Raw genomic sequence first — 12,543 nt, 5'->3', positions numbered from 1 at the left:
AGAATGATCATTTGTTGCTTACCTTACTGTGATAGTATGGTACAGTATCAGCTGGTAATACCATGATGTTTTGTTGCACAATGACTGAATGACTACAATATTAATGTACAGGTTTTTATGGAACCTTAAGGTATTTCAGAGAATATAATTATTATGGTGCATGTGTAAAAACATGGTAGTCCATGCAGTGTTGGGGGTAAAGTATTACAACTTACATAATTAATTACTTTTTTTCAAGTAGCCTAACTAGTAAAGTAGGTTAACACATTACTTTTAAATTGCAAGTTACTTTGTTTTCAGATGGACACCTATCTGTCCCCGTGTTGAGAGAAATTAGGAGTAAGTGCAGATGGTTAAACATGATGGTTATTGTAGTTTTAGACTAAAAGTGACCAATTTACTTATCTCACTTGCACAAAACCTCAAATGCTAACCTGAAAACCTGCAATAATTAAATGTTAAATAACACATATTTATCACTTTATTAACCAATGTATTTGCTGCTGACCTTCGATGATCCAATTCAACGATAAGCAAAAATAACTTATTAATAATTGATAATAATAAAAAAAAAAAAAAAAATTTAATTGCTGAAGTAAGAGTGCTGAACTTTCTTCTCTTGCATCTGATTCTTCTGGAATCCAGAATGTCAGCATAAGGTGTGTTTGAGCTGCACATACTGTACAGGTGTGAATTTGCATTTCCTTCAGCCTATGACTTATTAATTTCACTATTGGTGTGAAAAGGCCATTACATTTATCAAAAATAGAACTTATGGGTTTTTTGTTATTAAAAACAAAAACAAAAAACAAGCAAGCCCAGGTGAATTAAGTAATGCAAAAGTAACGCAACACATTCCTTTTCATAAAAAGTATCTAACGCAATTAGTTACTTTTTTAGGGAGTAACGCAATATTGTAACATATGTGTCCCTGGACCACAAAACCAGTCACAAAGTCTTTTTTTTTTTACTTGCGATGTAAACATAATATGAAGGCTGAATATATAAGCTTTCCATTGATGTATAGTTTGTTATTATAGTACAATATTTGGCCGAGATATAACTATTTGAAAATAAATCTGGAATCTGAGGGTGCAAAAAAATCTAAACATTAGGAAAATCGCCTTTAAAGTTGTCCATTTATGTTCGCGATTTTGCTGCATCCACTCAAAAATATATATATTTATATATATGTTTATGGTAGGAAATTTACTAAATATCTTCATGGAACATGATCTTTACTTAATATCCTAATGATTTTTTTGCATGAAAGAAAAATCGATAATTTTGACCCATACAATGTATTATTGGCTATTGCCACAAATATACCCGTGCGACATGTGACTGGTTTTGTGGTCCAGCACTCAAAAAAAAAAAAAAAAATATATGTTGTTCACTTTGTTTAAACCATTCATATTGATTTAACACCATTGTATCAGGTTTCATGTTCAAACACTATTGCATCATGTTAAACCGACTTGAAACGGTTACTGTTTGGCTTAACTCTATGTTTTCATTTTGAAAGAACATGTTTTTATCAAGTAACTCAGAAATTAATTTAATCTAGTAGCTTGCATCTATGCCTGACCACAAAATATTTAAAATAAATTTGAACTTACTCCATGGTTTCTAATTTCTTTAAATTAGACACGTCCAAATAACTTGATTCAATCGTGTCCCAATAACTTGATTCAGTCGTGTCCAAATAACTTGATTCAGTCGTGTCCAAATAACTTAATTAAATCACATGGAACCACTGTCCATGATTGAATCATGTTCAACCAAAGAGCCATTTTTATGAGTGCAGGGTCACATATTACTTTTAAAAGTAACTTTCCCCAACACTGGTACCATTGTGATTCTGCATGAAACTGCATTCCTCTCACTGCATATGTTTAGCTCTGGTTTTCTGTTTGTGTCATTCAAAGGCAGACAGTGCTCAGATTTGAATGAAAGCCTCTCTCACCACACTTTCAATAAGGGTGCCCTAATTTGAGTCCTTACACCATTTCACTCATAATGTTGGCTTTATTCCAAGCATGTAATTGCCAACTGAACTAAACCGAGTAGCACGTTTGTGGGCATGTGCATTGAATGCCTATAGGCAGTGCCTAAATATAGGTTAATGTAAGTACAGCCCAGCTTTCATCATCAGGATATCAGCAGTGATTTTACACAAATCCCAAATATCATAATATATTTTAGAAATAAAATAACTGAATCCACTGAATTGTCCTGATGGCCCAACCCTCTAAATATATAACCATACAAAATTAGTTCACACATGGGATGCCAAACAAGTCACATTGGAACTTAAACTAATGTCAAAACATCAAACAATTTATTGATAAAATTACTTTTTTGGAGATACTGGAACACTGGTGCTTTCACATGAAAGTTTCATTTTGTTAAAGATATTTCAGGAACACATTAAAAGGGATTTACACTTGCCGTTATCTTCAGATAAAACATAGTTCAGCATACAAAACAATGTACAAACATCTCAATAAATATCATGCTTACAAAAATAGACAGTGTCAAACTAATTAATCGTTTTAGTTCAACATTATTGCAAGAATCTTGCTGCTAGGGTGCAAACGGTCAGAATATTACAACATACATTATTTACAACAAACTTAGGCTTTCAACACACACACCCGCACACAGACACGCAATCATTACATCCTGTCAATTCTTCTCTTACAGTCACAGTAACATTTACCATTGAAAAATGTTCGTTTCAGTGAAGCTGGAATTAACACTCTCAGTTAAGACACATCACAGACATTAAATCTATTAACCAGACAATGGCCATGCAAATCAGATTTAGAACAAAATAATTTCTATATCAGTAGTTTTATTCATTCCCTGTGTTTTTTTCTTTCAGTCAGGAGAGACTTTAGGGTAGAGTTCATTGGAAGTGCAGTTATCTGGCCCCAAATGGAGGCCAAAGTCATTATTACAAACACAAATAATTCAAAAAGAAAAGAACTGTACTTACAAAATAATGCCAATATTAGCATGTGCAATAAAAGAGCAAAAATAAATGAGTGCAATGAGAGGAAATTCATGAACGCTGTAACAGAGTAAAAGAATGAAAAATATTCCTTAAGAAAGATGTAGATGTTTGATAAAAGCGACTAAGATGAACCCTCCAGGGAAAGAGAATGGATCTTTTTTTAGCAGATATGGCTGGAATGACTGGTGCTGTGCCCTGCTGCGTTCTCTGGCTACACATCCCGATGGATGATCTTAGTTTCTGCCTCTTGAAGAGGGATGTCCTGTCAAAACAAGACACAGCGATTAATAATGCGTATTAATTTATGCAACACACGTCTATGATCACAAGACATAAAACAAAGAGAATGCTTTCAAAGCTGAAAGCACGAAGACATTTGATATGCAAATTGATGTGCAAATATCCAAAAGTTGTGAAATATAAATAGCCCTGGTAAAAATAAAAATAAATTTAGTGCATTTAACTTTGCCAAGCAGAAGCATCATGGCATCTAACACAAAAAAGTCTATGATCAGTTTAATTGTGTTTCACATACTGAGGATCACTTGCTTTAAACTGAATATTAATGTAATCATCTACTAATGCACATGCCACTCAAAAAATAAAAAAATAAAAAAATTCCTGTGGAAAACAAAAGGAGTTTTTTTTTTTTTACCATTCATGGCGATGTCAAGTTCAGATTTTGATTGGTATACTGGGAAAAATGGGAACACTATATAAAACCTATATTAATGAATGCCATAAATGTATTGTTCATAATTAGTTCATGCTTAATGCATTAACTGCTGTTAAAAGAATAGATTTTTTTGTAAAGTGCTTTGTCAAAAATTGTTTAGTCAAGTTCATATTTACACTATTGTTCAAAAGTTTGGGGTCAGTAAGATTTCTGTTCAAGGAAACTATGTTTATTCAGCAAGGATGCATTCAGTTGCTCAAAAGTGACAGTATAGACATTTATAGTGTTACAAAAGACTTTTAACTCAAATAAATGCTTTTCTTTTGAACTTTTTTATTAATCAAAGAATTCTGAAAAAAACGTATCACGGTTTCCACAAAAGTATTAAGCAGCACAACTGTTTCCAATATTGATAATAATATAAATGTTTCTTGAGCAGCAAATTAGCATATTAGGTTGATTTCTGAAGGATCATGTGACACTGCAGACCGGAGTAATGATCCTGAAAATCAGCTATGCATCACAGAAATAAATTACATTTTAAAATATATTAACACAGAAAACAGTCATTTTAAATTCTAATAACATTTCACAATATTACCGTTTTTACTGTATTTGTAATCACATAAATACAGCTTTATTGTGCATAGGAGACTTTGAAAAACATTAAAAAAAAATTACTGACCCCAAACTTTTGAATGATACTGTATATGTTAGGTTGGAATTTGAATTTGGGATTTAAAAATGGTGTCCCCACATCTTACACTTATGCTATGAACTATGAACAAGCTATGACGTGGTCATGTTGCTCAGGGAAAGCAGTAAACCCGGACCGGTGTCCCCTGAAAGCTGTACCTTGAATGAGTTTTGAAGGATCCGCAGGCGGTGCAGCTTCTCATTGAGTAACGGATCATTGCAGCGACGGACGAATGATCGCTTGTACTCTAATCGAGAAGAGGACCTGTGCTCATTGACAGGTGATAGACTAGTCCTCTCAAGAGCCCTGTACAAATCCCCCAATGAGTCAGCCTGGTGCCTGCGCTCCCGATCTGAACCTACAGAGGGCAGTGAAGAGTTACTCTCTATTTTCACCACAACTGCAATGTATTTAAATTCAAATGTAATGCACAAGTATATAGTTTTGTATATCAGTAATGGTTATTTTAAAAATCATCATAAAGCATTTAAATACATGAATATGGTACTATATGCATGTTAGTATAGGGCAGGATTAAAATCCAACACTCAATGTTACACAACGGATTCTCAGCTCCATCTCTTCATCTAAGGCTGAAAACCTTTGTTATAGTACAAAACAATAGAATTAGATGTGGTGTGTTTATTGTAATGATCACATTAGCTGTTATACACTGACTATCAGGGATCTCAGGGTGGAAGAAAGAGAGAGCAAATGGCCCTAAAGCCATATTCCTCTGCTTCCATTCTGAGAAGACATTAACACGGACTGAAGGGACTCCTCCTCGTGTGCTGTGAGGCACAGTATAGTTCTGAGAAACCATGAATGTGTGGAACAGAAAGGAGGGATGAAAAAGGATAGACAGGGATGAGAGCTGTCACGTTGTATTAGTACGACTGCACCTAATATGAGGCTATTGGAGGTCTTAAGGGAGATGTGTATTCAGCTGAGATTTGCAGCTACAGTGCATCTGAATCGAGCAGCAATATGTTTATCATTACAGGCTACAATGCAAATAACTGGAGCGTTGAAGCAAAATGCAGCGTCCCCTCAATGATATTTGGAAAAAAAAATTCAATTCAATCATGATACCCACCTAATAAAACAACAATGCAACGGTGAATACAGTTACTGTCAGCTCAAGCCATTCTCAAAACTACAGATTTGCAAGATTGTGATTCTTATTGTGAATGTAATGCCTTCTAGTAAATTACAATCAATATTATTTTTCGAAATAAAAAAAAGTGAAGCTTAACAATAAGACATAGCTCAAAACAAAGATGAAAATAATTTCACACACGCATAAATAAAATGCCCAAAATTACAATAATACTCTGATATAAAAATAATAATATATATTATTTATATATAAACATATTATTAATAATAACAGATTATTATTATTTATTATTCATAAAATATGTATAAAACAATTAAAATCAATTCTGCATATTTGTTAAACAAAAATAATCAGTATCAGATAAATAATTATAAATAATTTATAATCATTATAATAATATCATGATTATTAAAATATTCATAATATTTATTCAAATATTCTTATTTGTTGATCGCTATTAAAACGTCAAGGAAAAAACAACAATATCATGGTTATTATTTTCATTATTATTAATCTGAATAAATGTTATGAATATTTAGATAATAATAATAATTAACAACAATGTATAATATAATAAAAAACAATTATTATTATTATTACTATTATTATTATTATTAAAATTATCATATTAATACAATTTGTTAACAATACATATCGGTTGACCACCATTAAAAATATGTATGAAACTCAAGGGAAATCAATAATATCATGACAAACAGGCACACCCTAATATGTACATAATTTGACATGGGCAACCCAGACGGCCAAATCCAGAAACTATTTACTTGCCTCTGCCTACACATGCTAACTCACCCACTACCTTCCCTCTGCTTTTGTGAGCAAAGGCAAGTTAGGAACACAACCATGTCTCAGTTTCCTGACCTGCATCTCTGGCATGGGCCCGGCCCAGGTGGTATCGCTGTGCATCTGCGTGTTCAGCTGCACTGCTGGCAGCAAGGATAGCATGAAGACCACTGTCACGGGGCAAAGTAAAACTGCGGTGCTTGTTTCCTACTCCACCTCCTTCTCCTTCTCTTCCTACAGCTGGGAAGGACTTTTGGCTGGGTTGGGTGGGCGTCATGGGCTGGGCGTAGTGTTCTGGCGGCAGCCCGTGATGGGCGGGGAGCGTCGACTGGCGGCGGAGCTCGATGGGCACGATTCGGCTGGGATCGACGAACACGGAGTCGTCTAATGGCAGAGTCTGCAGGAAATGGAGGCCGGAGCTGGTGAGGGGAGTCTCGATGAGGTCCTGCCACGAACGCCGCTGGCTGGAAGACTTTCGGCCCGGAGAGCTGGCACTGCTCACGCTGCCCCCATGTGTCTCGGATAGGGGGGAGCGGGACTGGATGGTCTCCGTGGAGGGTGGGCGGATGTGTTGGGACTCCTGGAACGGACTCACCTGTAACACAGAGGGTTAGACAATATGCAAGCACCTTTTAGTTGGTATATTTTACAACTTAGAGGTTGGTGCAACAAGAAGCATAAATCCGAATTGAAGGACAACTATAACAAGAGGGGCATTTAGATCCCTGTTTTCCATTTTCCCTGCTGTCGTCCTTTACAAGCTCACTGCTGTCACCCTTAGTTATGCTCTGCCTGGATGGAACGACAGCAACACACACGCACACACAATTCTCCTGCTTAGGATTATAGGACTGATTTGCGTCTCCTTCATTAAGATTACAGGCTGGAGCCAGAGGACCTCCTTAAAAAAAGTGCCCTTTGACTATGAATTTACAGTGGCCACAATCACCCCTGGGGTCTAAATAATTAATGTGTCCTTCATGTCCCTTCTGTCCACCCCTTCACACCTCATTCTTCATCCTGCTCTCCCTTCCTCTCTGCCCTTCTCTTGTCCCACCATGTCTTTCTGCATTGCATCACCTCATTTGTTTCCTTCAGTCTAAGATTTATGTATATGGAGTACACTACTGTTCAAAAGTTTGGGGACAGATTGTTTTGCATCCACTTTCTATTCATCAAATAATCCTGAATTATTATTTTTTATCACAGTTTCCACAAAAGTATTAAGCAGCACAACTGTTTTCAAAAATGATAATAAGAAGAAATGTTTCTTGAGCATCAAATTAGCATATTAGAATGATTTCTGAAGGATCATGTGACACTGAAGACTGGAGTAACTAATGATACTGAAAATCCAGCTGTGCCATCACAGGGATAAAGTACATTTTAAAATACATAAAAATAGAAAACAGTTAAAGGGGACCTATTATGCAAAATTGACTTTTATATTGTTTTTTTAACTTAATTATGTGGCCGCAGTGTGTGTAAACAACCACCCTATTGTGGTAAAAATCCATCCATTCCATTTGTTATTTTCCTCATAAATCAGAAACAGCGTCTAAAAATGACGTGGCGTCACATTGGAACAGTTTAAGAGCAATAAGTCCTGAAAGAGAACTTAGTTTATTACTCAAGGGACCATGACATCCAGCTTTCTGTGCGCATGTTTCGGATGTGTGCGCTAAAAAAAAAACATATATTAGAAGTTTAAACTGATATGGCTTTAAAACGCATGCAAATAATAACTTCCATCATGACGAAGAACTGTAATGTCACATGAGCTTGACCGCGATAGAGATGACAATCAAAGCCAAACAGATGTTTCTTTAGTTTTAAGCAGAGTATCCGAGGCATGAGCTGTTAAGGCTGCCCTCTTCTGGATATGGGGCGGGAAGCAGCAGCTCATTTGCATTTAAAGATACTTGCATGGAAACAGCATGTTTTTACTTCAACTCCAAAAAATTGGCATTCACAACTAATGCTATAATAAATGATCTGCAGGGTATTTTGAGCTGAAACTTCACACAGACACATTCTGGAGACACCTGAGACTTAAATTACATCTTGTAAAAAGGGGCATAATAGGTCCCTTTAAAAAAAAATGTTTTTGAATGGTAGAGTATGTGAGGAGCGGAATTACATGATTTTGCCTGGAGCGAGGAGCATTCGGAGAGTTCAATAAGTAACATGAGTATACATGAGAAACGTGTTATTGGCCCATAACGCAATTACATTTCAGCAAGAATTTACATGTTAAACACAGAAACCCAAGCAAAAAAAGAAAGACATGACTTACTGAGGTAGGGTGTGGATAAGTGTCATACGGAGGTGGAGGGCTGTCCTGTTTGGGTGTTGAGGGCATGTGATCAGCATCCTCATGGTCACTCTCGCTCCAGTAGTCTGAGGAAATGACAGCAAATATCCATTAAACAAATGGGAAGTCCAATTCAGAAATTTGAATGCTACAAAAAGCAGACAGTAAACTTAATTTAAAGTCCCCCTGTGGTGAAAATCAAGTTTGTAATGTTGTTTATATGTCTATGTGGTGTTTTTAATATACTTTAAGACAAGCCATATATAAATTCATCAGTCAACACCATTGCTGAGTATTTTCTCTTTAAAACTGCAGTGTACCAAAGTGAGTCTAAAAGTGTGGTTTGAAATCGCCCATGTTCCCTACTGTCACAAACAAGTAAACCATCCCGTCAACGTGCTATCATTCCTATCAAGCACTTTGGGCATTTTAACACAGTGAGCACAAAAACACCTTTAAAAAAGGAACAGGCAAAATTTGGTACACATAGCAATATAACAAGTGAATTATGAATATGATGTTTATTACAATGTTATGATGAACTATATGCCTTTCTCCACTGACTTTCTATGATGTTCAAAGCATTTCTAAGGATACTGATTTTGAAGGAAGCTGTCTGACTCTGAGATGGTTAACGTGAACATGGTTTGTGTAACATTAGCAACACATTAGCTGTTTGATAACGTAGTCAAGCCAAATTCTAATCATATCAATTACCGTTATGTGTCCAACATTGTAAAGAGCGATACATAAAACGCATTCTGATTTATTGACTAGTAGTAAACCCTGTAAATTTGATCTTCTTCTGAATCAGTTACTGGATTAAACCAATATTTCTACTTGCCCTTCTTGTGTAGCATTTACTACAGTTACTACAGGTATTCTGAGCTGGTGTGACAAGTGGAGGTGGGGACAAATATGCATATTCATGGATCTGCGTATACTAAGTGAAGCAAGGGTGTAGTTACATTCAAGCTATTTTAAGGCATGACTAAATTATTCACTGGAATCTTTTTTTTTTTAAATATGTAATTTTGATAATTAAAGATGAGTTTAAAGTGATACAATTATTGACTATAGGGGGACTTTAAAATATGTTTGTATACATTTTCGAGTCATCTAGCATTTATTCATGAAATGATAATAACGTTCTAATAATGGTATAAAAACAAATTTATTCTGACGAATGATTAAAAAAAATGACTTCCTGCATTTCAATTTATATGCCCTATACATGCATCCAACATGTTGTACTTCATATGCAAATATTTATAGGACTTGCAGTCCAGACCACACAAAGTCAGAGAGTGGGAATAATTGATCCGACAGGCTTAGCGGAGCATGAAGGCATCTTCTCACCATGATCCTGTCGGATCCTTTTCTGCTCTGAGTGAGCTGTTGCCGCCATGTTCATCCGACTGAGCCACCTGTGAGCAAACATAAAAAAAGTTACCTGGGGAGCTCTTTGCACGGCTGAAATCCAGAGCTGAAAGGGTCTTTTGGGATGTTGCTAAAATTAGTAGCTTTGATCAGCTAAGGGAACATTAAATGAGATTCGGGAGCCTGTGCAAGAGAATTCATGAGGAATTGACAATGTTTCAGATTACATTATGAGCCTTTTTTGTTTCTTATAGACATGTTTTCATCTTACCTATTCATATCATCCAAGTTTTCTGCAGCAAAGTAGAAGCTCTTGATTTTAGGATGGCAAGCCTTAAAAGCACTGACAACAAGCAAGAAAAATAGACAATCAAATCATGCTGGCCTTTCCGATAGGGGTGTTTTTGTAATTTGGTTAGGTAAATAAGTTTTTGTAATTTGGTTAGGTAAATAACTGATACACTGGTGTTGGGGGTGCACAGATTAGTAGGACTGTTTCCATAGGGAATCAGTGTAGTGAATATGATTTTTTTACCCTTTTTATGTTTTTTATGTAACGTAAACCGCATTTAGAAAAACACTCAATACCGCTATTGTATGATAATCTGTCAATTCTAGTTTATAATACCACTCACAACTTTTTGCGACATTCGTTGGCTTGATCAATGTTGAACTCAGGCAGACTGACAAAGCCCTCTGCCTTTTCATCCTAAAAAAAGAACAGAGAACAATGAAATGAAAAACATTTTGTTCTGTGGTACTGTATCATGCAGATGAATGGCCCCGTGCCCTCACCTCTTCATTGGTGTACCAGTATAGGCAGGCGTCTTTCAGCACAACCCAGTACTTCTTCCATTTCTGAGAGAAGTAGCTCTTTGCATCCTTCTTCTTCCAGAGCCATCCCTCACAATCACCCTGACCCAAGTCTCGGCAGGAGATTCGCCGCTTACTAATGGAGGGCAGTGATCCAGCTGAGAAGGACAAAGAGAGAGTGAGAGAGATCAGAGATATCAACGTGGGCATTATAAATGAAAGGAATGGCAGGAATAATATCCAAACAGTGACATTTTTGATGTACTGCCAGAGAAACGTCTTGACAGAACAATTATACAGAGTGAGACTGTGTAATGAATGTGTGTAGAAAAAAATAACTGCCGTGCAAAAATCCTTTTCTCAATCAGTATTTTTTTTCCTGTTTCAAGTCAAATTATTCAAACATCCTTGAAAAAACAAATTACATTTCAAAATATTTTTTTAGACAATATTATATTATTAAATTCTAAAAATAATTTTAAATAAAACAGAATACTAAATATTAAATAATATAAAATAATATATTTAATAATAAACTGATAATATGTAACAAAATTAACACATTTATTCAAATTATTAACATTTCATATATAATTTTAATTGTATAAATAATTTTTAAATATTTAAATTATTATTATTTTAATTATACAAAAATACATATCTTGAATTGTTTATTTTTCCCACCCCAATTCTTTTAGATGTCTCATGATTCTCTGAAAGCTAAACCTACTGTACACAAAATTTGCAGGATTATTAAATATTTTTCTGGGAAAACAAGACCCTTTTTTTTTTTTGTCTGATTAAAATATTTTTGCAATGTGTCAATAACTACATGACAAGGTTTTAGAGCCAGTAGAATTTACCATCTCACCTCTTAACTTAACTTTCTTTGACCGGGAGAGCATGGATGATCGATCAAATGTCTGAAAGATAGTAAATAAATAAAAGATTTAAATCATCTTATGCATAGTCTTGCATGACTTTAAGTTGTCTTCAGAACACTCACAAGATAGACAGAAGAGGTTTCAGATGTGGGTGTGGCCAACGAGTCCTGCTGCAGCATGTCCATCTGGAGGGTGGGGACTAGGGTGTAGTGGGCGGGGCTTCCACCTTTCTCACTCTTTCTTCTACTACGCCGACTGCTGCGGCGTCCCGTGTGGTACTCCTCTGTCCCCGTCTTGTCTTCACTCACATATCGCAGCAGGGATTTTTCTGTCAATAAATGTATGGGATTATGAAACCACAGTCTACTGATTATGAAAATGAAATGAGACAAAGCACATTTTTCAATGCACTGTCTGTTTTTTTTTTAATTTAATAGACCAGAAATTATTCTGCCTTTTAAATAATGTAATGCTTAGAGCTGAAATCAAATTATTCAGAGGTCTCATGATCAAAGAATAGGGCTGAAAGGTGCAGTGTTGCACATGTACAAATTTAATATAAATTCTGCCAACGTGACTAAAGAAAGCATTCTCTCTGCTCCTACTCCTTCAGCAACAGATCCTGGCCTCAACCAATGAGAAACCAGCATCTTGGCAAGACCTCTATGTTGGAGTTACCATGGCAATGCAAAACCGAAAAATCCAAAAATCTCAAACAAAGAGCCAGCGAGATACTGGCAGACAGATCCAAGAACAAAAAATGAGGTAAATATAGGGGACACAGGACAATCTGAATGGAATGGCTGAAGATTTTAAAATGTTCAAATGGAGAGGTC

General features: G+C 35.7%; 1 protein-coding gene across 4 annotated transcripts in view; it reads right to left on the bottom strand.

The window, feature by feature from the left end:
- Positions 1–2,319: 2,319 nt before the first annotated feature.
- Positions 2,320–12,543, bottom strand: part of cnksr2b (connector enhancer of kinase suppressor of Ras 2b) — a 39,217-nt gene continuing 28,993 nt past the window's right edge. For all 4 annotated transcript variants that reach the window (XM_082142159.1, XM_082142160.1, XM_082142157.1 and 1 more), the window contains 10 exons: positions 11,830–12,035; positions 11,695–11,746; positions 10,806–10,981; positions 10,646–10,719; positions 10,282–10,353; positions 9,990–10,057; positions 8,613–8,716; positions 6,395–6,911; positions 4,551–4,750; positions 2,320–3,281 (listed from right to left, as the gene is read on the bottom strand). In XM_082142159.1, coding sequence (XP_081998285.1) covers positions 3,231–3,281; positions 4,551–4,750; positions 6,395–6,911; positions 8,613–8,716; positions 9,990–10,057; positions 10,282–10,353; positions 10,646–10,719; positions 10,806–10,981; positions 11,695–11,746; positions 11,830–12,035 — 1,520 coding nt within the window. In that variant the 3' untranslated portion in view covers positions 2,320–3,230. The remainder of the gene's footprint in view (positions 3,282–4,550; positions 4,751–6,394; positions 6,912–8,612; positions 8,717–9,989; positions 10,058–10,281; positions 10,354–10,645; positions 10,720–10,805; positions 10,982–11,694; positions 11,747–11,829; positions 12,036–12,543) is intronic.

This window comes from Leuciscus leuciscus, assembly GCF_965113295.1.
Source record: "Leuciscus leuciscus genome assembly, chromosome: 16".
NCBI lineage: Eukaryota > Metazoa > Chordata > Actinopteri > Cypriniformes > Leuciscidae > Leuciscus > Leuciscus leuciscus.
Note: the sequence above shows the minus strand (reverse complement) of the source record. Positions and strands in the feature narration are given on the sequence as shown.